Genomic DNA, 26836 nt, shown 5'->3' with positions numbered 1-26836 from the left:
CCTTTGTTACTTAATCTGGTCCTTTCCCCTAAGACGCTTATTCGTCATTGTAGTATCTTTGTAGTACTTTTGAGAAGCATCCCTGTAAAGTCTCAGTGTTCTCAAGTAATGAGATTGTATAAATGAGCTAACCATAGAGACGTTTCTTTGTGTTAAGGTTAGAGTGCGCAACGTTGTTCTTCCTTGCAGTTTTCTGTCTATATATAATGACGTACTGAGGGAGAAATGTACAAGCTGCTGGAAGTCCACCAATAAGAAGTAAGACAGCGACAGTGGCAGAAACGGAAGCAGCGATGAGAGGAAATGTGCTGCGCTTAAAGTGACTTGGCATTTCCTGGTTGCTTCACAGAAGCAGAGAGACAAGACAGAAAGTCAAAGAGAGACAGTGAGTGAGTGAGAGAGAGAGACAGAGAGAGAGTAAGTTAGTGTGAGTTTGTATGAGGTAGAACTAGAAGTATGTGCCGGAAGACATGAGTGAGGGTAAATGTTCCTGAGAGTTGTATCCGTGGTTCCTCTGAAGAGCCTGGGGTTCCAGTGCCCCCCTTCATCTTCCCTCAACTGCCATGAGACATGGACTGGCCCCTAACAGAACACCAACTGGTAAACGTCAGCCTTCTGTTTTTCCTAAGGATGCAAAATAGCTACGACCGAGTGTTTTTAACATAGCGCGTCGTCTTGTCTCGCTTCTCAATAGACTTGTGGCGTTGTGTTTATCTCAAGCATATGACTTGTTTGTGGTGAGGTCGATGATGAGCCAGTTTCCTCTATACACTGATCAAGCTGTATCACGGCATCATGTTGTCTACGCACTGCATGTTTTCCCAGCGAGCATCACACGTTAAATGCTTTTTTCAGGATGTTCTTGCTCTATGACTCAGTTCCACACTTCGGTGGAAGATGCGGTGTAGGCTGTTGACATCTTGCCGGCTCCAGAGATAAATGATTCTGGTGGCTTCTTGTTTGACAAAAGCAAGAATAAATGACAGGCTGAGGACATCTGTGCTGCGATCAGTAGGGCTGCAGGACATTTGTGAAATGCCGCAATTAGTAATGAATTTGATTACAGGGAGTATTTTAGTAGGAGGTGAGATAAGATCTCGTACTCCATGGCAAATTGTTTTAGTTTTCAATTCGTCATATCTCCACTGAATGCTGTAATGTGACATGAAGAAAAACGAGATGGTATGAAAACAATGGCTTTTCATGAGTTTTACAGGTAAGCATTGTTAAATGAACATGAACTGAATGGTCCTAATGGGGTTGTGATATTAAATCTTGTGCTAATCTGATCGTAAAATCAGGTATAACATCATCCCAGTAGGATAATTCAAGACAAATCAAGGATAAAGCCTGAAATGGCGTTTGCTCCATTAGTTAATGGCAAAAGGGTAATGAACTCTGAACTTCATCACATCACATCGTCATCCCTTGATGAAAATATTGCACTTCCCTCTTTGATTTTTGGTTTTTGCACAAGTTTGGGAGTTGCGAAACCCGAGTGATGGTGTAAAGGCTTGACCGTTTTTCTGAACCATTTAAGACAAATCTAGGTTCTCACGTTTCGCAGTACCAGTCAAACATGCGGTTTGTGTCTTGCAATACTCTCCCAGTGACATCACACGGAAGCACCCACTGCAACATCCTGTTTCACCAACGACAGTCCTAGCAAACCCTGGAGATAATGTGCAGTGTAAAACAACTCGCACTGTGGCTTCACAACTTCCTGCACAAACATCCACGCAGCTCCTGTGAAAACGGTGAAAGAGGAAGGACGCCTTGCTTGAATCTTCACCTACGCTTTTAGCACTCTTTGTCTTTTCATTTCTAAGCATTGAGCATCCTGGAGAGGTTTGTTTTGTGTGAGACTTGTGGCCAAAAAAGCTTGCTTTGCTGCGGCTTTTTCGAAACAAATCGCACAAAATTGTTTTGCACTGTCTTTATGACGTGTGAGATGGTCTTTGACAGTGATGTTTGTCGGTAAACGAGACCTTTTAGCTGTACTCGTGTTCGACGCATGTGAATCGAAGAGGGCTTTGACCGAATGCCTGTCGTGACGAATCTTGGTCCAGATCTGCAGAAAATCTGCCGTAAAATTCTAAAAATTCGCAAGCTCCTCCGAGTGTTGCGGAGTTTCTTTGATTTTGCGTTCATTTCTGCGATCGTGAAATCCTGGAGGGACTGATCGAGTGCTCAGTGCTGTTTACATTATCAGGGTTCCTCAAGGGTTATTTGGATACTTAAGTGTTTTTCACTTCTTGAAGATGTTTCACTTGGAACCTTCTCTGAAAGGGAAAAACCTCTGTTGAAGCATTCTGAAACATGTCAGTGTTCAAGATTGTTTCTGCGAGTGTGTGTATCAGCTTGGGAAGAAGCATACGAGTTATTCGTATTTGCAAACTTGTAAAGCTTATTGTGGGGGTGGGGAGGGGGTACAAGTGAACACATTAGGCTAATCAATCAATGACAGCATAAAGCCAAAACAAAAGCACATTCTGTACTGTCTCCTTGTTCGTGTTTTTCTTTAGTATCCTTTTGGTAGCTGGCACTGTGATATCAGTGTTGGTATTGCTATCAAAGTCAAAATGATGTTCTGGTGATTTTGTGTCAATTATTCCCTTCCTCTGTCCTGCAGAAAGATGTTAGCTACCTGCAGCAGTGCCTGGAAGCTTTTGTGGCGTCCTTTGACAAGATCATCGATGTACAGTCCCTGGAGCCGCGACGGTGAGTCAAGTCACCCGCTGACTAATCCAAAGCATCAGGAGAACTCTCCACTGGAGGAAGTGTCCACAGCCAGTATTGAGTTCTAGGTGTGAAGGCACTCAGTTAAGTGCCGTCACACTTCCTGCAGCCGTGAATCTTAGTCGAGGCATCGCGCTTGCATATCAAGTGTTTCACAAAGACGACAAAGCTCGTCTTTTTAATTGATTCAAATATTATTTAATTGATTATTTAATTGAAAAAATATTTTTGAAGCTGTAATTTAGTACTGCCCTTTAATAACTACATCATCAGATATTTACATGTTTCCCAGAAGACAAAATAATATAGAATTTACACCGATCGTCCCGTTTAAAAGTTTACACCCTCTCACCCCACCCCCAGTAGTGTGTTACCTTCTTGAGCATCAGTGAATGTTTGCTCCTTTTGTAATAGTTGTGTACGAGTCCCTCGGTTGTCCTCAGTGTGAAAAGATCTCAAAATCAGTCATTGTTGGAAAGGGTTCAAATATGCAGAAGATGCTGGAAAAGTAAAGAATTTGCAGGACACAAAACATAAAAAACAGTCGTTGATCATCCAACACACAGTATTAAGAATCAAACCTATGTAAACATTTGAGCTGGTTCATTTGTGTAAATTCAGTTATTATTGTGTCTTGTGGATTTTATGTAAACATCTGTTATGTCAAATAGTTTATTCAGGGCAGAACGAAATAAAAACAAAATGCAATTTTTATGACCTGCTTTTTTTTTTTTTTTTGCACATGATTAACCTTTAGCATATTCTTCAAGGCGTATATAAACTTGTGAGCACAACTGTATGTATGTGGAAGAGGGTAGATAGCACTTTCCTGTAATGCAGTATCAGCAGCAGTTTGAAACAATGCTGTTTGTCTGGACTCACCCATCTCGGAGGCAGCACACGATAGCCTTCAATCTTCCCAGGTGATAGCTGTTACATGATAGGGGAGAGCTAGCTGGTGGGTGGGAATTGGCAGATGACCAAATTGGGAAGAATAATGGGGGGTGCCAAGAGTGGTTGTTAGATGCTCTCAGAGTCTATAAAGTTTAAAGTGAGATGTGACTTGCTGGCTTTAAATATACCGTTTCATACTAATTAGAAACTCCAGTCTATAGAGCACTTAAGCACCAAGTTGATTACACCAGAACACTACCAAACAAGCCAAAAAAATGTTTGTCTTCAACCTGCAAACATCTATGACTTATGCTTCTGGTTCAGTTCTGTCCAGTTCTGATTATTAACACCAGTGTCTTCAGTATATCTCAATTTCTTCAAACCCTACATCTTGTCCATAATGTTATATCTTAGCTCAGTGGTCACCAACCCTCTTCCTTGAGATCTACCTTCCCACAAGTTTCATCTCCATCCAAAATCGAACACACCTGTTTTAGCTGATCAAGGACTTCTTAATGCAGTGATTCGATGCTTAGGTGGGAACGATTATGGTTGGAGCTAAAGTCTTCAGGAAGGTAGATCACCAAGACCAGGGTTGATGACCATTGGTTGAGCTCATACAGTAACCCCTGTCTGTATGTCTGTAGTCTGGAGGAGTGGAACGCTGAGGTGCCTGTCGTGCCACGAGATTTTCTCGTGTTCCTGGGAACGCAGCTATGGCACAGCGTCCTGCACCTGTCCGGTCAGGAGCAGAACAACAGCACGCCACACCCACTGCTCCTCATCAAGTTCTTCATCATCATCTGCAGGCAAGAGTTCACTAGTGTTACATTTTTCTGCTGGAGTTCAGTACAGTTCTAGTGATTGCACCTTTTCTGTATCCAGGCTGAATAACACAGGAACTGGTTCCTTTTATTAATGTTTGATGAGTCACACTTAAGTGTTCTGAAGTGAAATGCAGCACTGTTTGTGCCAGGTTGAGAAATGGAAAAAGGAGTGTGACATAATGCTGACGTTCCCACGAATGGTTCTGTAGGTGAAATAAAATGACCCACTCGTTAATCTTGGTTAGATTTTACTTGCTGTTGAATTATCCCGTGCTGTTTATGTGCTTCGTTCTTCGAACTGGTTTGACAAGCTCAGCGTCAACACTGGGTGGGAACAGTGTGTTTATCAGTGGGAACTAACTGTGAATGAACTTGCAGGAATATGGAGAATATTGACCCTGACAAGACCCCTGGCTTTGTGCTTGAAACTATCAAGCTGTTAAACTACTGTCTGAATCAGGTACGCATTCACGGTTTTGTAACACTATATTTACAAACACGTTTAATAGAGGTTTTTTCTTTTCTTTTCTTTTCTTTTCTTTTTAAGAATAGTATTGAAATGTACATATGTCGTATGCATTAAGCATTGTCTGTTTGATGAAAGAAATAAGTGTACACTTATTTTAATATCATAAAAAACATGACAGTCGATGGGGGGTTCCTACTTTTTTTTTTTTATTTACTTTTTGAACAAAGGAAACGAGGTTATGCGTGATTGTTGCTGTTTTTTGTCATAAACACTAAGATCACTCGAGCCATTTACGAAAGCCAAGTAAATCAGTGTTTAAAAGGCGTGGAATGAGGGTGTGGTATGTTTGGGTGTGTTCCAGATAAAGAAGAAGCCTGAGGAGCAAAGCAGTCTGCAGTCAGTGGTACTGCACTGCCTACTGCTCTGTGAAAACCTCTTTGACCCTTATCAGACATGGAGGAGGCAGCAGGCAGGGTGAGCACTTTTGAGCATGAGTGTGTGTGTGTGTGTGTGTGAGAGAGAGAGAGAGAGAGAGAGAGAGAGAGCGAGAGAAAGGGGCAGGGTATTAACCCACATCAGGAATGTGTGGGAGATGTGCAGGCCTCACGGGTTTCCTCATAATAAACAAACACACACACACGCCATCACCCAGATCTGTCTGTATGCTACTCACAAAAACACTACACTCAACTGTGAGCTGTCCAACTCCCCACGTGTGATGTCGTGTGTACATTTGGTGTGTGGTGAAGTGTGTAAATCACATTATTGTGTTTGTGTCTGTCTCAGTGAGGAGGTCAGCATGCTGGAAAGGAGCAAATATAAATTCTCCCCTCTCACCCTGCCAGAGGAGCTACCTGCATTCTTTCATGGTACACTACAAAATCCTACCTTCTGTCAATCTTAAACACACACACACACACACACACACACACAGCTGCTTGATTTTTGAATTCATGCAGGTTCTTGATATTGAAACACGTATCATAATTGAGATTTTTTAAAAGAAAGAGGTTTTACCCAGATCCTCCAGCCATAGGCATTAAGAATTGGAACGCCGTCTTGTTGATGAGCTTCAGATTTGTCTTGTACAAATTTGCCCGCTGATGCTGAAAATACGTGGCACGCATGAGCATGTTAACGTGAATATGTAGCACATACAAATGAATATAGATACATGCGAACATCAGACATCGCCTCCTAGAGCTGCAGAGGCACTTAGCTTGCACATCTGATGAAGGACTGTTTCTCTAGACATTTTGTATACCCTGCTTTACCTTTACCGTCCTTTCACGTTGTGTATATATATTTGGTCCTGGCTGTGTGTGTAGACTGCCTGCAGGAGAGCGAACGAATTCCCAGTCCTCTGCTGCTGCGGCTGGTGCATCTACAGGGCGCCATCACCAGTGGGTGCAAGGTAACGCGTACTATACACACCTCCCCCTCTCACACTGCTTTCTGTTGACTGAAATGTTCACTGACAGTTCATGCTGCTACATATGTGTGTGTGTTTGTATATAAAGAAGAATGGCCTGTTCTCCATCACACCCCTTGCTGTGGAGGATCTCATGTCTGTGCTGCGCTCCTGGTGCCTCCGTCCTGCCCAAGATGAGCCCAAGGACCCACAAGTACTGCGCCTCACGCTGCGCTGCCTGACTGCCATGATCCACCTGCTGCACTGCAGCAGCCCCGCCGAAAGGCAGGTGGAGATTAAGACCGTGCTCAGCAACTATTTCCAGCTGCTCAACTGGAACAGACCACCGAGCGAGCAGGGAGACGATCTAGCCTGGGAGGAGACCATCATCACCCTGCAAACACACATGCTCAGTAAGAGAAGCGTCTCATGTCCGAGCTTATCAACCATCAGTTATCTTGCGTCATCAATACACTGTCAGTTCTATCCTAAACATCACTGTAATGTAGTGTTTGTGTGTGAGCATGGGAGGACCCTTTGCATGGGCCACTTTTGTATTTTATGTAGTTCTGAAAACTACAGCCTATCCTGAACTGGAATATTTTCTATTCTGAATGGATCACCACACACCAGCTATTAATGGAGAGGAGAGACTGATGTAGTCAATTCAGAGATGGGGATTATTAGGGGGCCATCATAGAGAAGGGCCAATGGGAGAATTTCACCAGGGTTATACCCCTACCCTTTACGAGAAGTGTCCTTGGATTTTTTTAACGACCTTGGTTTAACGTCTCATCCGAAAGACCGTGCTGTTTTTACAGTATAGCGTCCCCTAGTCTAGGGCATTAGGCCTACATGGTGAGCATCTCCTGCTGGCTTCACTAATACCACTTCCAGCAGCAAGCTTAGTTTTCCCCTGGAGGTCTCCCATCCAGATACTGGCCAGGCTCAACCTTGCTTAGCTTCAGTGGGAAAACATTTCTTGTTTTTTTATTAGATCAACATTTTAAAACAGAGTGTATGAGTGCTCTTTGTTTTGATGATGATGTGTTGGAGCAGGAGCACCCCAATTTATTTATTTATTTTTGACATTCAGTATCTGATTACAAAGGGAATTGATTAGGATTACTATGACATGTAACTTTCCAAAAACTTCAACACATAGCTAGTGAGGTTTTAGACTGCTTTAGGAAGACTGACTGCATTTTTTCCCTGTCTTTGTTAAACGGTCTCCTTAAAGCAGAGATGTTAAACAAACAAACAAAAAAGATTTTGGTCAAAATGTTTCATCTTTTTTTTTAGCTTTTGTTTTTTTTTGTTTTTTTTAAATAGGTGTATTCAGGGCTTCCCCACCCTGCAGACACACTTTAGACCTGCCATGTCTCAAAAAAAAACAGTTAGATAATAATCCACTGATCCCCCAGTGCTGTAATCCAGGGTCAGTATCTTCATGTGCAGAAATAGGGAAGTGAATTGAATCAGAGGTTCTTTTGTCCACCTTTCCGTCTGATCACTTCTCCAGTGGCACTACACACTATTTCCTCTTTATTACTGTACAGTGATAATGTAATGTAAGCACTGATTTGAAGCTGGGTGGGGTCAGGGATTTTTATATTTGGCAAAGTTCTCATGCAGTTTCAAAACCAGTGCTGAGAGCAAAAACTTTTGCTCTGTACAAACAAAATATCAGCTACAGTAGCTATAAAAATTCTACACACCCAGGTTTTTGTAAAATAATAATTGAAACCAAGATAAATCATGTCAGATCGTTTTTTCTTTTTTTTTCACCTTTAATTTGATCTAGCAATCAGCAGTATTCAAGAGAGAAAATTAGAAACGTTTAAGGGCAAAAAACAACCTTATATTAACCTGGTTGTAGAAGTGTGCACATCCCTAAACTAATACTTTTTTAAAGCACCTTTTGCTTGTAAAACAGCACTTGATGTAGCATTGATGTAGCACAGATCTATGAGATCGTGAGGGCATCTCTTGTGCACAGCCCTCTTCCAGTCATGCCACAGGTTTTTGACGAGTATTAGATCTGGGCTCTGACTCGGCCATTCCAAAACGTTGATCATCTTCTTCTGAAGCCCTTCCTGTGTTTATGCTTTGCCTCGTTATCGTGCTGGAAGGTGACATTTTTCTTTATTGTTAGTTGTCTAACAGAGGCCCGCAGATTTTGTGCCAAATTACATTGGGTACTTGGAGTTATACATAATTCCCTCAGTCTTGACTAGAGCCCGAGTCCCAGCTGAATAGAAGCAGCTCCATAACATGATGCTTCCACCACCATGCTTCACAGTCTGTATGGTGATTAAGCTTGTGATTTTTTTTATTTTTTATTATTTATACTTTTTTCATGTTCAGGGTACTTGCCAGATATTCCTGCAGCTCCTTTAATGTTGCTGTATGTCTTTTGGCAGCCTCCCTGGTAGTTATTCTAATTTTTTTTTTGTTCTTTTCTCCTGTACTCAGTAATGTCACTATGGTGCTCCATTTTTTCCACTTGTTGATAATGGCCTTCACGATGAATCTTTTGTACCCCTCTCCTGATTGATAGCTTTTTGAGATTGAGATCCCATACTGTCCGAATCCTACAGAATCAGCAGATCTTTATTTTTTTTGGTTAATCAGAATTACTTCATTGATGACAAGTCTATGAGAATTACTTTTGAACATAAGTTTGAATGTGATCCAAAATGATTTCTTTTTCCTTTTTTCCCCTAAAACATTTCTATGTTGTTGTCTATATCACATTAAAAGTCGAAAAAGATCTGACATGATTTATCTTAGCTTTATTGATTTTTTTTTTTTTTTTTACATCACATATGCCTGCAACTTTTACAGGAGCGTGTAGACTTATTTATTTATTTATTTATTTATTTATTTATTTATTTATTTATTGAATATCTATTGTACCTGCACTGCCAGCATCCACCCAATCAGGAGCGTAAGCATTCTCTGGAAAGCTTTCTGTCTCATGCTAGCATCTAGCCAACATTTGTGTTTTGGAGATTCGGTTTTGAAGCGAACCCTGAAGGGAAGGGCTGTATTTGGTTACATTTTGAGTTTCAAAGCAGAGAGCTTTAGCTAACTTTCACCAAAATTGTTCACTGGAGCTTCAATGAAAGCTCAGTTTAGCGCATGACTGTCAACTTTTTATAACAGCGTGTTTTCCTATAGATGCCATCCCGGAGATCCTGCAGTGTCCAGACCGACCCGTCCTGCAGGCCATTTTTCTGAACAATAACTGCTTCGAGCACATTCTCCGGCTCATTCAGAACAGCAAGGTCAGTGTACACACCCTCACAGACGACACGCTGCTGTGCTGGAGGCAAAACTTCGGGATCACATGTTCAGAAATGCACAACCCTGAAATAGGATTGAAATGAATGCCAATACATTAGGCACATCTGCTTAGCCATTTGCTGTCTGTTGTTCTGCCTGTCTATCTGTCTACACTTGAGAGCAAAGGTTTGTACGCCACTAAGACAAAATACAGACCAGGAAATTCATTCGTATACTCGTATACAAAGGGATTTGGGTTCGGTTTCTCAGAGATTCCTTCATAATCACAAAAAGTTAAGATAGTAATAGCAAAGAAAAATGTAAAGGGTATGCACCCCCTCCCCTTTCTGATTGTGATATAAATCTCCTCTTAATAATAATACTACTACTAATAATAATAATAATTCCGTACATTTATATAGTGCTTTTCTAGACACTCAAAGCTCTTTACATAGCATGGGCGGGGGGCTGGGAGAATCTCCTCAATCCACCTGGATGATGTGATGACAGCCATAGTGCGCCAGAACACCCACGACACACCTATTATTAGTGGAGAAGAGAGAGTGATGTAGCCAATTCAGAGATGGGGATTATTAGGGGGGCCATCATAGAGAAGGGCCAATTTTGCCAGGACACCGGGATTATACCCCTACTTAATAACCTTCGTGCCTACATTTTGTCTTTTATAACTAGCTCCAAGCTCTTTCAAATCATCCAAGCTGCTTTTAGATCATCTCCACCTTTGCACTGAGCTATACTGAACTGTCTATCTCTGTGTGTGTGTGTGTGTGTGTGTCTGTCTTTTAACGGTTAAATTCGATGTACACAACCTGTACAGATAGATTAAATGTCTGTGTTTATATAAGTAAGGAAAACAGACAGGGAGAAAAGGCTTGAGAGAGTGTACGTTGTAAGGTCTGTTAAGTATTTCAGCAGTATGGTTTTGAAACTCGGGTAGTCATGTGGTAATACTGTAAACTCAGGAGTAGTCGATTTCTTTACTCTTATGTGCTTCTCTCATTTTCATCTCTCTTCATTGTCTACTACGATTTTTATTTTTTTTTTAAACTGTGCCTACTGCTGAACATGTTTCTGACTGTCTGTGTTCATTGTGTGTTTTTCATGTGTGTGTGTGTGTGTTTGTTTGTCTGTGTGTGCGCACACTGCAGCTCTATCAGAGCAGCAGGGGTAGAACAGAGTATGAGGCTCAGTGTGACCTCACCATGCTTTTGCTCACCGAAGTTGAAGTGGAGCAGGTACTTTCCCCCGAGGGCCCGTCCACAGGAAACTCTCCCTCCTCATTACACACACACATACACACGCACACATACACACACACACACACACACAAACATAGTTTGCTCACTTTTTCTTATCGACAGATATCTGTGTGCATGCTGCACGCACCGACCTGCAAACATGCACACAAGAAAAACAAGAAATGTAGTCATGCGTTTAGGCTCTGTTCAGATATGGAGGGAGAGTTTACTTTTGGCGAGTGTTTGGTGTGTTTTGGCGCATGGGTTTATGTTTGGTGTGAACTTGTTCGTGCATGTGTTACCTAGAGATCTGTGTATAGGTGTGTCAACATTCATCAGTTTTCCTGCAATGGGTCATGGTTTTTTTGTTTGTTTGTTTGTTTGTTTGTTTGTTTGTTTGTTTTGCATGTGCTGTCTTATGTAACTTGTCTCATAAGGAGAGACGGGGTATGTGTTTGGTGATGGTTGATCAGTGTTGGGGTTGTGGGTAATCATGCGTTCGGCGTTTTGTATTAAAGATGCAGAAACTCTTGTTTCTTGAAATATGCATTTCATATTTTGACTCTTTGTGTGTGTGTGTATATGCATGCATGTGTGTATGTGTATTTAGCTCTAAATGGAGAACAAAATCTTCATGTTGAAAGGAATATATGATCATTTTGATATTGGGCCTCATTTATCAAACAGGATACGAACAAATGTATTCGTGAATGTATTCGGAGAATGTCTGTATCCCACAAGAACCTCGATCGATCGGCTCCAAATCGAAAATTACGGCTTTGACGAGGCGACGTTTTGCACACAAAGGCAAATCAAAGTGCTTCACAAAGCTGAAAGCAAAATAAAAGATATGGAGGAAATGAAAGACATAAAATAGATGTAGATAAGTAAATAATTCAACAGAAATTGTGCAAAGAGTGTCAAGTGTAAAATTCTAAGTGTCAAAGACTCAGGAGACAAAAAAAAGTGTTAACTAAGGAGTGTAAATGAAGACAAGTCTTCTGTGTAACAGGAGGAAGAGTTCTTACATTAACCATTACGCACTCTTTCACCTTTCAGGTGTCGTTTTATTGTTTTCAGCTCCCTCGGAGCGTTGCCTTTTATTGTGACTGTGGGCGTCACTAAATATAAATCAGATGTGCTATGAACGCACTTGGTACTTTATGGGTGTTTCCATGTGAATATGAAGAAAATCAGCCTTACCGAGTAATTTTGCTTGTATTTTCTCATTTGTAAGTCGCTTTGGATAAAAGCGTCTGCTAAATGAATAAATGTCAAACGTAAATGTAATTTGTAACTCGGGTGGGAAAACATTTACACACGAGTTTACTAAAAGATTGATAAATGAGGCCTTTTGTGAAGCAAATGCTTATGCATGTCATTTATTTAGCTACAGTAACACACGTGTGCACTTGTAAACAAGATTTACCGTTTATAGCAGCTAGACTCATTGGCTGTTTTATCAGTTAGTTTGTATACAGTTTCCTACTGTAGCCCATCTGTTGCCATGCATCACACATGTACCAGTGTATCCGTCAGTGGGAAGAGTATACCACGGGACCACCGCTGAGTGGTGACACCGACATGGTAGTGAGACATGAGAGTTGTTGGGCTACAGTCGGTAAGTCGTTGTAGCTCTGTAGGTATATGTAGTAATCTGGCAGCTCGGCTCATGTGTGTGTTTGTAGGTCTGGGAAAAAGGTTCTGACTGCATTACAGTACATGCCATTGGAGTCCTTACAGCCATCATGAGCAACTCACCATCTGCCAAGGTATGTGTGTTCTTAGTCTTACTCATACACACACACACACACACACACCTCAGCCACTTCATCCCTACTTCAAATCCCCCTTTCTTTTCTGCATATAAACATGCCTTTGAAGTTCTGTAAGCCTTCTAGTCATGTAGCGCTCTGATCATTTTTCCTCATTATTAGCACTAAGTGCTGATATCTGAGAGGGTTTGAAAGCTTGGTAAACATACAGAAGAGAAGTGGCTGTAGCTTATCTTATCCACATTATTTAGAAGAAGAATATGAAACCACAGTGCCCAAATGGTGCCAGGCCTCGTTTATACCCATGTGTGTCTTTTTCTTAATGTTTTAATATTTGCTAATTGCTGTCAGTGCTTTTATGTTTATGTATATGTGAAGTGCAGTTAACTTATGGGGCATTGTGGCTTAGTGGTTAGCACTTCCACCTCTCAACCCCGGGGTGCACAGGGGTCGCACATGCTCTCCCTGTGCTTTGGGGGTTTCCCCTGGGTATTCCCCCACTCCAAAGACATGTGTTGTAGGCTGATTGGCATTTCTAAATTGTCCATAGTGTGTGATTATGTGTGCGATTGTGGCCTGTGATGGGTTAGCACGCTGTCCACGGTGTCCCTGCCTTGTGTCCTGAGCTTCCTGGGATAGGCTCCAGGCTCCCTGCGACCCTCAATGGGATAAGCAGTACAGGAAATGGATGCAAGTTAAATCATACAATGATGTACACTAGTTTGTTGCATCTGTAAAATGTTCCTGTATTTTGTGTTTTTTCGGTTATGAAAGTGTTTTTTTTTTTTTTTTTTTTTTTTTTTTTTTCTGTCGGCTTTCCTTTGTAGGAGGTTTTTAAGGAGCGCATAGGATACTCTCAGCTCTTTGATGTTTTAAAAAGTCAAGGGCAGCCGACCAAAAGGCTCCTCCAAGAGCTCATGAACATGGTACGTGAACTCGCTCACAGTTCAGTTGAAATTTAGAATGTGACCTTGATATGAATGATAAGTACTGAATTTATCTCACATCGCCACTTTTTTGTTTCCACCCTTTACTCTTTCTTCTTTCTATTTTTTTTTTTTTTTTTTTTTGCTCTCATCTCATGCTGTCCCTTTCTCACCCTCTCTCCCTTGGCCTCTGTCCACTCTTATCTCCCCACCGGTCTGCAGGCAGTAGAAGGAGAGCACTGCCAAGCTGTCCCGCTAGGAATTAGTAACGAGCAGCCCCTGCTCCTGCTTCTGCAGTGGCTTCCCGAGCTAGGGTCTCGCTCTCTGCAGCTGCTGGTGTGCGAATGGCTGTTGGCGGTGTGTCGTGGTTCTTTGGCGTGCCGCTCAGTGGCCGTAGAAGCCGGCTTAGTGGACGCCGTGCTGGATGTCCTGAACCAGGGTCCTGAGCGGCTTGAGCGCCAGTGTGCAGACGCTCTGTTGGGCCTGGTGCAGGAGCTCGGCTCACTCTCGCTGCGCCCTCATCACCTGAAGAGCCTCCTGAGACTGCTGCGCACAAACCCGGGCTCACCACCTCATCCCTACTGCATCCGCACCGTACGTGCACTCGCTGCAATGGCCGCCCACGTCCACACAGGCACTAGTGCTCTGCAGTACTTTGACCTCACGCCACCCATGGCTGGCATCATGGTGCCCGCTATCCACCGCTGGCCGGGTAACGGCTTCGCATTTCACGCCTGGCTGTCCCTCAACACCAACTTCCCTCCTCCAGTGCAGCAACACCACTCTGAGTCGCATGTCACCGCCCCTGATAATACACGCCGCATGACCAAGGGCCCTCGCCGCAAACAGCTCTACAGGTGGGTTTGTTTTCGCATACAAATATATCACATGGTGCTCCGTAAAGAAAATACAACGTCGATATGAACGCTATCTGTGGGTTATCATAGCACGTTTCTATAACACAGTGCATCATGACATGGCCGTTTACGTGATTACTTATCTAAATACAAGTCTGTGTGAGTCAGGAAATAATGACCAAATGTCAGATCACTGATTTATAACTTTTTATTTACTAATACTATTTTATTTTCTTCTATTAATTATTATATACATAGGTGCTTGAAAGTTTGTGAACCCTTTAGAATTTTCTTTATATCTGCATAAATATGACCTAAAGTCCTAAAAATAGATGAAGAGAACCCAATTAAACAAACGAGACAAAAATATTATACACGGTCATTTATTTATTGAGGAAAATGATCCAATATTACATATCTGTGAGTGGCAAAAGTATTTGAACCTTTGCTTTCAGTATCTGGTATGACCCCCTTGTGCAGCAATAACTGCAACTAAACGTTTCCAGTAACTGTTGATCAGTCTTGCACGTCGGCTTGGAGAATTTTAGCCCGTTCCTCAGTACTCTGGGATGTTGGTGGGTTTCCTCACATGAACTGCTTGCTTCAGGTCTTTCCACAACATTTCTCTTGAATTAAGGTCAGGACTTTGAATGGACCATTCCAAATCATTAATCTTTTGATGTTTTAGGTCATATTTATGCAGAAATGTAGAAAATTTTAAAGGGTTCACAAACTTTCAAGCACCACCGTACAATATCATGCTATACCAGACTGTCTGGTCTATACAGTGTATGTAATGGTCCTCATAAAAATGTAAGACAATTTCTAATTGATTCTCCTAGCTTCTTCACGGCAAGTGGGACAGGGTTCGAGGCTTTCTTCACCACGGAGGGAGTGTTGGTAGTGGCTGTATGCACCAAGAAGGAGTACATGGCTGTTTCACTGCCTGAGATGCCCTTCAACGATGGCGCCTGGGTAAGTGAAGTACACGCTGTGCACCGCACACGCAAATACGCTTGCCTAGTGCATGTAAAGCACTTATAAATATGCTGTTTCCTTTTTCTGCAGCACTCTTTAGCTATAGTGCACATCTCGGGTCGAAGGCCGTTCGGACAGAACCTGGTCACAATCTATGTGGATGGAAGCTTGTGTAAGACAGCACAGCTGCGCTTCCCTACTCTCAGTGAGGTAAGGAGGATAAAATACGGCTTATGTCGGAATCCAAAATCTCATTTACTAGGACCAACATACTTATGTTTAAGCTTGACAGCACCATACAAATATACAAATAAAGTGCCAGAATTATATTATTAGGGCATCATATAAAAAAAATATATATTTCTGCCTCTTTTTTGTCCAATAATTCTGACTTGTTATGATTAACGAATTGTCTCAAGCAAGCGTTAATCTTAACTACATTAATCTAATCTAAATTTCCATCTCCATTTCCAGCCTTTTACGTCCTGCTGTATTGGTTCAGCGGGTCACCGCACCACCACTACCACCACCTCCCCGACTCTGCCTTCCCCGGTACACTCATCCGAGCTGGCATTCGCTGTGTCCGCTGGCCCTCCAGCTCTCACCCGATCTCAGTCTTTCCCAGCCTCGTTTGCTGCGGGAGGGGGAGCACGCTGGGGTTTGGGCAGAGATGTCCCGGTCTACACCATTCCCGCGGGATTACAGGACACAGAGTGGGGCTCACCGTCATCGCTGGACGGCCTGCTGGCCACCGCCTTCATTTGCCATGATGCACTGCAACCTGCACAGACACGCACACTCTATATGGCTGGTGAGAGTCACACACACACACAAATGTCCACACCTGTGAGCAATAGCTGTATAATAAAGAGCATATTGTCCATGTTCAAAATGGGACTTGTAAAGAAATGGCATGGCACATGCATACAAATCTGACATTCTCACACCCAAGATACTGCCTTAAATAATAATTCATTTTCTCGATTTTATTATTTTCAGATATTAAAAAAATCATTTCATTGTTTTGTTTTTTAATGCATCATTTTAAATCAACACCAACCAACTTTTCTAATCCTCAGACATGTTAGTTGTGTATATGTTAATTCTGAATGTAAACAGAATTAAATAAAAAAAAAATAAATAGATCATTACACCATCACAGCTATTAAACATAAACCATATGAATATGGAACTTGTGATTTAAGCTAAATCGCTAAATGTGTTTCTCTAATATATCTGCTGTATGTTTCAGTAATTGATGAAACCAAAAGTATGGTCTTGATTAAAATATGATGAATGGCGCAATGCTTCTATATAACGATATTTTAATGATCAGATCTCTGCTTTTCCGATTGCAGGTCCCAATAACGTGTCCCTGTTTAAAGCGGATGGAGAACTCTCGGATATATGCAGTAAACTCCTGTTGTACTACACACCTCAGGTAGGAACAGTCCCATTTCTTGAATACTGACCCGTTTGCTAACAAAGACAGATCATCACACAGTGTATTCACAGCTTGTGCATACATGCATACAGCACTGCTGTTATATTACAGTATATTATATGTGAAAATATATATGAAGATCAACAACAAGGTGGTGTGATGCCATTCCCACTGTGAAATGGATTATTTACCTATAACAGCACATCCCAACATATTTTACTGTTTTTATACCAAACAAATTTCCAATAATGATTTTTTTATTCATTTAAAAATGACACATAATACAGTTTATGCATTTATAGTTACGTTTACTGCTGTGGCGCATTCAAGACAAGACAAGTTAGATCTTATCGCTTGTGCTAGAACATCTACAACGTTCATTCCGTAATCAGGCTTGTTTTTGTCTCTCTTAAAGTCAATAAGACAAACAGCACAGCTGAGAAACAGGAAAGCGCAAAGTCCTCTGTTCTGAAGACTTTCCCATGGTGAAAAACTGAATTTTACAAAGCGTTGATACTCGAGACTCCTTCAGTAGTGGTCTTCTTAAAGAAACCATATCAAAGATTACACGGGGAATTAGCTGTTACTATAAAAACCAATCACGTATTACAATGAGCACATTAATATAAACCTTTGAGCTGCTGTTATGGATAATTCATCAACGTCTTGTGACCAATCAGATCAAGCCCTGTGCTATGAAATGCTTTAAGAGTTTGTGTTCTGTATCTTGCAGGCCTTTAAAAACCAGATCTGTCTGGATCTATCTCCCAACCATATGTATGACGGCAGACTAACCGGGCACAGGGTTGTCAACTGGGACATCAAGGTCTGAACATTTTACTGTTTACATGGGAACATACAGTGGGCTGGGTAGTACTTCATCAGCTTTAAGCAAAACATGGAACATGAAGGAGAACATCCTGTATTCTTGACATTTCCCTAACCCCGCCCCTGGTTGTGTTTGTGTAGGATGTGCTGAACTGTGTGGGTGGAATGGGGTCTCTGTTGCCCCTGCTAGAGCAGGTGTGTGTGCTGGAACAGGGTGAGACTGCTGGGCAGGAGACCTCTGACCTGCTGGGAACAGATCTCACCTCCTCCAGGGGTCCTTCAGGCATGCTGCTCCCCCTGGGAAAATCCTGTGGTTAGTAATAGTGCAGACTCCAAGTAGAACCATTTTCATGCAAATTTCTGTCCTCAGTCAAATGTAGGAGGATTCGTAGAGAAAATGAAACGCTCGGGAATACTCACATATTTAGTTAGCGTAGAGTGTTCAGCTTTTTAACAGGTGCAAATCTGTAGTAGTTAATCTACACAGTGAACCACAAGGTCATCGGTTTAAGTCGGGTCAAACGGACCATCCCTGCACATGCAGGAGCACTTTATAAATGCCTGATAGTCATGCCGGAGTTATTTATAGTGTTCCATAAATGTAAACCACACATTATAAACTGATATGATATACAGTTCCTGCGCTTTTCTAACCATGGATCTTTTTCTCTCTCCTTCACTCCATCAGAGGGCCGTTTGGAAAGGAACAGCGTGGCCGCGTTCCTCCTGATGATTAGGAACATGCTGCGCAATCACCCCGTCAATCAAGAGAGTCTCCTCCAATGCCATGGACCACCCATTATAGGAGCCATGCTCAGCAAGGTAGCACACACTGGCAACATAGCTAAAAATTACTTTATCATCACTGTGCATTTTCTCAGTGTATAACCTGCAAATATTTATACCACAACACTGTTGAATTCTTGATTCTGATCTAGAATAGAAAAAGTTCATTAGTTTTCTGAAACAGCACAACCCTGACAGTATTGCTGCCTATAATACGTTATCGTCTTTTTAGTAGCAACTCGTTTCCAGGGACTTCAACAAAACAATGATGTGTAAGATATGCTGAAGCTTTGTGTGAGGAGACATTTATTTAACATATAGAAGGATTCTTGGGTGTCTTTGTAACAGTCAGTAATGAAAAAGTCTTCTAGACAGAGGACTAGCTGTGTGTTCGTCTTATTAATGTCAAGAAGAAGAAAAAATAGAAACTGGTGAGCGATTGTTGTCGATTATTTATCGACAAATTTACTTGATTGTCATATCATTATATATTCTATAATAGGGGAGCACGGTGGCTTAGGGGTTAGCACGTTTGCCTCACACGTTTGGCATGGAGGTTCAAATCCTGCCTCCACCCCGTGTGCACGGAGCTTGCATGTTCTTCGGGGGTTTTCTCTCGGTGCTCCGGTTTCCTCCTGCAGTCCAGTGATTATGCACTGTAGGTTGATTCCAAATTGCCCATAGTGTGTGAATGTGTGTGTGATTGTGCCCTACGATGGGTTGGCACCCCATTCACGGTGTCCCCAATCTTGGGACCCATTTCCCTGGCATAGGTATGAGTAGGATAAGCGGTATGCAAAATGGATTTATGGGTGGTTAATCCTGTAATATATTTTTATATTTTTTCCTATACCCTTTGTTTTTCACTTTGAACTACACTATGTTGAAAATGTTGGTAACAGATAACCACTACGTCTTCCCTCTGAAAAATTATAGAGCAGTTATAAAGAGTTAGAGTTACTTTTCTTCAAAGTGAAGAAAGTTTTCTTCAAAATATGAGTTTCACATGAACATTTATGCTCTTAGGCTTCTGATATAATTGAGACTGTAACCAGGTCTTCTCTATTTTTCTCATGGGGAAATATATTGAATTTCTTTTGCATGGTAATCACAGATGCGCAATAGATCCAGTATATAGAGTTTCAGTTGCAAAACCTTCAAGTTTAAGAATTCCTTTCCTAGACCATGCTGTGATACATTCGCATAAGGTTCCAGACAAGCACACAAAGCACCTTGACCGTTGCAATGCTCTGACACCTGAGACTGCTTCCATAAATATTACATAAACTTCTAACAATATAAAACTTCACCACATGAACTAGTATACCTCTTTCTTTGTTAAACATGGTTTAAAAAAAAAAAAAAAAAAAAAAAATCTGTTTATTATTAGCCTTACATTGTGTGGAGTGTCCACCATACATCCTTGTGAATGAGTGCATTCAAATACACATATAATTTATATTCCAGCTGAATTACTGTCCAAGCCGTGTGGTTATATAAAATTAATCCACACCTTCAGACCAATCAGGTTCTAGAATTCCACCATGCTGTGGTATAAGTTAAGTAATGATATACATTTATGAAACGCTAGTTGGTCTTCTACTGGCGATAAATGTGACATCCTCAGAAAAGTCTTCTCATGACATACACTGCCAGACAAAAGCATTTGAAGATGTTTTATTATTACAGTTGAATCACTATTATTGGCACAGACCAAACAACATGATACAGAATAGCAATTAAATAAGGAAAATAAATATAATATACAATAAATCAGGGTCATTTCTAATGTCTCTTCACTAAACAGTTTAATAATAAACGTTTTGTAATTCACTTATACCTATTCATTGGTTAGATCTACAAATTTAGAGTGTGTAAAATGAGTTCATTTAAATAAAAATGCTGTAATATACAGTTTTAACAAACATTTGGCAGCGTATTTATTAATGAGATCATTCTGTTGCCCAGACCCTCAAACACACATGTATTTATGGAACAAGCTAGTTGTAGGACCGCACACACCTCTACTTGTATGCGTATGCACACCCAGTGACAGACATCGTAGATCAGGCGGTGTTGAGAAGAGGTCTGCGGCTTTAATACGGCTCACATTCATTGATGTCTAAAACGCTCACTTCTACTACCACGAAACCATGCCACAACAAACAAGTTTCATTTTCTGCCAGACTCATGCATTACCTTAGCTTTGTTTCTGTCTCACATTCTCACTTTCTCTCTGTGGCAGGTGCCCAGCACTATGATGGATATGAGTGTGTTGATGGCATGCCAGCTGCTGCTGGAGCAGGTCTCCAATGATGGCAACAACGCTCTGCTGTCTCAGCTCTACCAGCACCTCCTGTTTGATTTCCGTATCTGGAGCCACTGTCACTTTGCAGTCTGCCTCGGTAAATGCCTCCGTTCCAGCCTATTCCACTAACGACTCTGTTCCGGGAACGATTTACGACTACGCAATAGCCAGAAAAGCTCCTAAATATTCATATTGATATTCTTGTATAGATAGTCTCTTTGAAATACTGTGTAGCTCTAAGCACGGCTTTAGGGTTTGACCAGCGTGTAAAACCTCAAAAGCTGATTTAGTTCAAGTGGTAAGCAGAAACCCATGAGCCGTAATGTGTGTGTGTGTGTGTGTGTGTGTGTGTGTGTGTGTGTGTGTGTGTGTGTGTGTGTGTGTGTGTGTGTGTGTAGGTCATGTGCAGTATCTGTCCTCTGTGTTGAAGGAGGGCAAGCAAAGAACACGCAGAAAGTATGGGGTTCAGTACATCCTGGACTCCATTCGCTCACACTACAGGTAATAACAGCAAGCATGCGACAGCACTCATTTATTTATTTTTTTTCCCTAACAATATTTTATTTGTCAAATATTATGAAGACCATAAAGAATATACAGTAGTTAGGATTTTTTTTTTTCATTGCAATCAAATAATAATAACAATAATAAAATTATAATAATCATGAAAAAGGAACAAAACCCTGTACGAATGTACGAATACAGTATTATTAACCTCATTCATTGTTTATATACTTCCACTACTGATCAACTCTATAAAAGAGCATCATGATTTTTTAAAAAGTCATAAAACACGCTCCAAATGGTTCAAATTATATGAAGTTTGTTGGGATTTTTATCGTATAAGTAATCTTTTCCAAGGCATGACATGAAGTCATCCCATTTATCCACTGAGAAATCCCAGGACTAAGAGCAGGCAGTTACATGTTTAGCCTCTAGCAAGCAAAGAGTTAACAATATTCCTTTATATTTTGACAATTTTAATGTTCAAAGGTTAAATGTGCAATATATACAGCATGGGATCAAAAGGTATCAATGTCTTCACCAGGAATTCGACTTATTATCTCCAGTATTTTACCCAGAAACAGCTGACCGTTGTGCAATCCCACATACAGTGGAGTAAAGTTCTCTTCTTTTGTTTACATTTATTACATACATCAGGAATATTGGGGTTAAAGTGATGTAACATGACTGTCTCAAATGGCTGCTCAGTGTCTGTGTTTGAGTTTTAAACAAGCTGTTTGTCACTCTTCTTCAGTTATATCTGTGACAGCACTGTTGCGAAAGATAGTCTGTAAAGGAGGACTTACAAAGTGTTGTTTTGTTTGTGTGTGTAGTGTGGAGAAGGATGGCAGTGCTCTGTCAGATGAGAGGAAGACAGTGCAGACATCGCTCTTGGATCTGCTGAAAGATTTCCTGTTGAAGTCTCCCACCACGAGGGAGCTACACAGTATTCTGGCGTATACTGCAGTCGTACAGGACCAACAGCAGGTAACACACTGACTCTGTCTCTTAATCAGCTTCCTGTGTCTCTTGCACAGCTTCCTGTGTCTCTTCCTCAGCTTCCTGTGTCTCTGCCTCAGCTCTTCTGCCTCCCTGCTATACTGTAAAGTCTCTCAAGTCACAGTGTTTACACCACATGAAAGTCCTGAAATGTGAACGACTTCCACCTTCCTCTTTTCTGCGTTTTTTTTTCTTTCTTCTGTTATACCATTATATTTGATCTTGTTCGATTCGATTCCGTTCTATTTTATTGTATTCTATTCTAAGATGTTCTATTCTATTCATTTCTACTCATTTCTATGTTATTCTGTTTTGTTCTGTTCAATTCTATCTGTTATGTTCTATTTTATTCCATTTTATTTTATTCTTTTCTCTTCTGTTCTATTCTCTTGCATTCTACTCTAATCTGTTCGATTTCTGTTTTATTCTATTCTGTTGTATTTTCATTCCATGTTGGTTTGTTCTGATCTGTCTGTTATTTTGTGTCTTATTCTTTTCTGTTCAACTAAAATATTTATCTCAAGTGTAGGGAAATGGTTTATTTTGTTTGATCTTAGCCATGACACTCAGGCCTTAAAATGAAAATTGTTTCGATATGGGAATAGGTTGGAATAGATTTGAATAGATTAAAATGTAGTTTATATTGTATGACTTGCAATATTGAATGCAATATTTATATATTCTTAATTGTTTTCTTCTTGGAAGCTCTCTCTCTCACACACACACATTCTTAACCACTTCCGTTTTTGTTAGCCACAAGACATAGTGTTTGTTTAATTATACTCTCTCTCTCTCTCTCTCTCTCTCTCTCTCTCTCTCTCTCTCTCTCTCTCTCTCTCTCTTCCCCCGCCTGTGTGCAGGCGATCATGCTGCTGGATATTTTGTACGCTGTGCTGAGGAGCAGTCCTCAGGCTTTGTCTGTGCTGCTGGACTGGGGGGTGGAGCAGCTCTACTGTCTACTGCTGAAGCCCAGGTTTAGTGATGACGCACGTGAAAGAGTGTTCAGGGTGAGCACATCCAGCCCTTTTGACGCTGCTTCCTTCTGTGTTTGTATGTCCAGTCTCTGTAAATCCAAAACTGCATACCGATTCTCCATGCTGCTCTATAGATCATGTACAAAGTTCTGAAGAGCGAGCGAGTCCCAGAGCGCAACAAACAGCGGGTCAAGCTGCGAGAGCCCACCTACCTGGGCCTGGTCTCCTTCCTGGAGGAGGTCCCAGTCACAATGACGATCATCCGCTGCCTGTACGAGCAGGTGCTGGCTACAGGTAAACAGATGAGCAGTGGGACAACAGACAGTATGACATGGGTATGAACTTGTGCTTCACATGTATTTCTGTGTGTGTGTGTGTGTGTGTGTGTGTGTGTGTGTGTGTGTGTGTGTGTGTGTGTGTGTGTGTGTGCTGCAGATCCCTCACCCACTTTCAGAGACCTTTTGGCAGTTGTGTACCTGTCCCATCGGGCTGATCTCACTGTCCGACTGGATATATGTCGCAAGGTAAGTGGCTACCAGGACAAAATAAGAGAGACATGAAATTTTCCAAGGGTTTCAGTCCAAAGGACAAATGGCAGTCCCACTAAGGTTCTGGATTGTGTTTGATGCCATGTAGCAGGAAATGACAAAATCTGCAATCACTGCTTATTTTATCTGAACATTTTAAAGGAATACTACACCGTTAACCTGACCTCCCTTATCTGTAGTGTATGGGTAATTACCATGGATAAGTATTTTTGTTTCCGTGTTTCTCTGTCCTGATTAAAATAAAATGAACGAAAAACCTGTTTGGTCAAAACATCCATCTATGAAGTGGAAACTATACACAGAGATATCACCTCTCCGCATGTGGTATGGCTCTGAAAGCCACAAGCACTCAATTCACGTTTTGTTTCGTGATCATGACATTTGCTTTTGGTTTTGGTTCTAGTACTGTTTCCTCCCTGTCCGGTCAATGGTGTGTTTCACAGTTGTGTCTAGGTATTCACATAGCTAGCTGTTTCTATCCATATTATTGTCTGTTTCGTATGCTTAATTCTGAACCTTGTTTTCGAAGTTCCATGTTCCTTCTACTGCCCCTTGCCCATTTTCCTTATTTTTTGTCTAGGGATTATTCATGTTTAAGGCTGGCTGCTTGTTCACTGACCCCCAACTGGAATGTTGAGAATGATTACTGGATTTCCCCTATTAAACATCACACACGTCACACTCCTACTGAGTTAATGTCACATATACATTACAGCACAGTGATATTCTTTTCTTCACATATCCCAGCTTGTTAGGACGTTGGGATCAGAGAACAGGTTCAGCCATGATACTGCACCCCTGGAGCACATAGGGTTGCTGAGGCTTGAATCCTGTCCCAGAGCCTTAACAATTGAGCCATAACAAACTCAGACAAAGCAGTCCCATCTTTGAAATTCTGAATTATACAGAATCGTGATAACTTAGTTTATTTACATTACTCCCCAACAGGTGCCTTCATGCTTAAGTTTCAAGTAAACATATTTTCCGGTCTTTTTCCCAGTACAGAGAAATTGAGCAAAGCATCATATTCATGGTACTCATAAATAGACAAATGCATTAAATAAAGATTTGGTTATGAGGTGATGGAGTATTCTTTAAAAAAATAATGATGTATGAATATAGTGTAGGCTTAGATACGTTGGTGATGACAGTATGACCTGATGTTTCTCCGGTATTCTGATTCCATCTGCAGCTTTTCTACCTGATCTACTCCAATGAGGACTACATTAAGCAGCTGGCCCGGCAGCCTGGCTGGCAGGACATTCTCACTAAACTCTACATCAAAGAGTCCTATGAGTCTCGTACTGCCAGCATATCCAGCCCTCACCCCTCACTGGAGCCTATTCCCTCCAGGTCTCTGCTCCAAAGGGATGATAGCATGGTTGATGGCCCTCGCTCTGACCTTTTCATTCCCTACAGCTCCCGGCATGAGGAACCAGAGGAGGATGAGGATGATGTAGAAGAAGAACGATCTCGGGATATTACAGACAGTTTTATTGAATTGTCTCAGTCTCCGCCTGCAGGAGGTCAGCTGAATAGCTTCAGCGACTCAATGAACTTCAAGTCTTTCGACTCGGTGGAACGGGGCAGCCGCTCGTCATCCCTGTCCAACACAGTGGACGTGCCATCCACGCCACAGCTGTTGGAGGAAGGGGAAGAGGGTCTCTATCAGCCGATCTCACCTTTCGGTACGTCGCCTCTTGATCTGGAGCTGGGAGGACAGAGAGGATTGCAGACTCCAGACACGCCGTCTCCTCTAGAAAATAACAAGCCCTTTCTTGGCCTCAGAGCGCGCAAGAGCTCCAGCTTGTCTAATGTGCTGGATGCCACCAGCTACTGCGCTGAGCCTCCAACCGCTGACACTATCTCCAACAACTCCAACCCACAGGTACTTCCACCTACAGCATAACTGCTGTGACTGACATCTTATGATATAGATTGGGTGTTTAGGTTACATCAGTGGTCAACAACCCTGTTCCTGGAGATCTACCTTCCTGAAGACTTGCGTTCCAACCATAATCGTTCCCACCTGACCAACGAGTCACTGCATTAAGAAGTTCTTGATCAACTTAAACAGGTGTGTAGAGTTTGGTTGGAGAAGAAAGCTGCAGGAAAGTAGATATCAGGCAAGAGGGTTGGTGACCACTGGGTTACAGCATTGTTGGGTTGAATGTGTTGTTTTCTCAGGGGTGGACATATCAGTCGCCCAGGACAAGCAGATTTCATTTGATTTATTTTATCTTAGTTATCGAAGTTAAACAACCAGCGAAAGAATCCCACCACCTGCTGCACTACACACATCACCTGAGCCAATTTGGTAGAATGATTTTTAGCTATATATATATATATCTCCTGTTCTCACAATACACCTTGTGGTCCATATAAAGTCCATATTATTGGTCCATGCTAGTCAAACCCAGAATAGTATTTCATAGAGGAAATGTCCACCAGCGACTTGCTGATATCATGCACACAACCATCATGTGCTATATTGGAACCTTTGTTAGAAGTAATTAATGATCATAAACTTGATTTATTCCCTTAGTCTGTATTAATACCATTAATTATTAAACACGCTCACCATACGTTATTAACTTACAGTGGTGCTTGAACGTTTGTGATCCCCTTTAGAATTTTCTACATTTCTGCATAAATATGACCTAAAACAAAACATAATATAAAAGTAGATAAAGAGAACCCAGTTAAACAAACAAGACAAAAAATATTGTACTTGGTCATTTATTTATTGAGGGAAATGATCCAATATTACATATCTGTGAGTGGCAACAGTATGTGAACTTTTGCCTTCAGTAACTGGTGTGACCCCCTTGTGCAGCAATAACTGCAACTAAACGTATCCAGTAACTGTTGATCAGTTGTGCACATCATCCTGGAGGAATTTTAGCCCATTCCTCAGTACCGAACAGCTTCAACTCTGGGATATTAGTGGGTTTCTCACATGAGCTGCTTGCTTCAGGTCTTTCCACAACATTTCTATTGGACTAAGTTCAGGACTTTGAAT

General features: G+C 41.5%; 1 protein-coding gene across 2 annotated transcripts in view; it reads left to right on the top strand.

Moving 5' to 3' along the window:
- Positions 1 to 26836, top strand: part of nbeal2 (neurobeachin-like 2) — a 66426-nt gene that overhangs the window by 16845 nt on the left and 22745 nt on the right. The window contains exons 2-27 of one of the 2 annotated variants that reach the window (XM_053681217.1): positions 2633 to 2721; positions 4281 to 4442; positions 4839 to 4920; positions 5291 to 5403; positions 5716 to 5798; positions 6258 to 6343; positions 6450 to 6753; positions 9524 to 9630; positions 10798 to 10884; positions 12576 to 12659; positions 13490 to 13588; positions 13811 to 14445; positions 15288 to 15420; positions 15514 to 15633; positions 15898 to 16234; positions 16782 to 16864; positions 17601 to 17693; positions 17837 to 18008; positions 18384 to 18517; positions 20727 to 20886; positions 21188 to 21290; positions 22127 to 22280; positions 23153 to 23299; positions 23401 to 23560; positions 23702 to 23790; positions 25007 to 25702. In XM_053681217.1, the coding sequence (XP_053537192.1) occupies positions 2633 to 2721; positions 4281 to 4442; positions 4839 to 4920; positions 5291 to 5403; positions 5716 to 5798; positions 6258 to 6343; positions 6450 to 6753; positions 9524 to 9630; positions 10798 to 10884; positions 12576 to 12659; positions 13490 to 13588; positions 13811 to 14445; positions 15288 to 15420; positions 15514 to 15633; positions 15898 to 16234; positions 16782 to 16864; positions 17601 to 17693; positions 17837 to 18008; positions 18384 to 18517; positions 20727 to 20886; positions 21188 to 21290; positions 22127 to 22280; positions 23153 to 23299; positions 23401 to 23560; positions 23702 to 23790; positions 25007 to 25702 (4512 nt within the window). Of the gene's footprint in view, positions 1 to 2632; positions 2722 to 4280; positions 4443 to 4827; positions 4921 to 5290; positions 5404 to 5715; positions 5799 to 6257; positions 6344 to 6449; positions 6754 to 9523; positions 9631 to 10797; positions 10885 to 12575; positions 12660 to 13489; positions 13589 to 13810; positions 14446 to 15287; positions 15421 to 15513; positions 15634 to 15897; positions 16235 to 16781; positions 16865 to 17600; positions 17694 to 17836; positions 18009 to 18383; positions 18518 to 20726; positions 20887 to 21187; positions 21291 to 22126; positions 22281 to 23152; positions 23300 to 23400; positions 23561 to 23701; positions 23791 to 25006; positions 25703 to 26836 lie in introns of those variants that run through there. The other variant, XM_053681219.1, reaches the window with a different exon arrangement.

This window comes from Ictalurus punctatus, chromosome 1 (genome assembly GCF_001660625.3).
Source record: "Ictalurus punctatus breed USDA103 chromosome 1, Coco_2.0, whole genome shotgun sequence".
NCBI lineage: Eukaryota > Metazoa > Chordata > Actinopteri > Siluriformes > Ictaluridae > Ictalurus > Ictalurus punctatus.
This window is presented reverse-complemented; position numbering and strand designations above follow the sequence as displayed.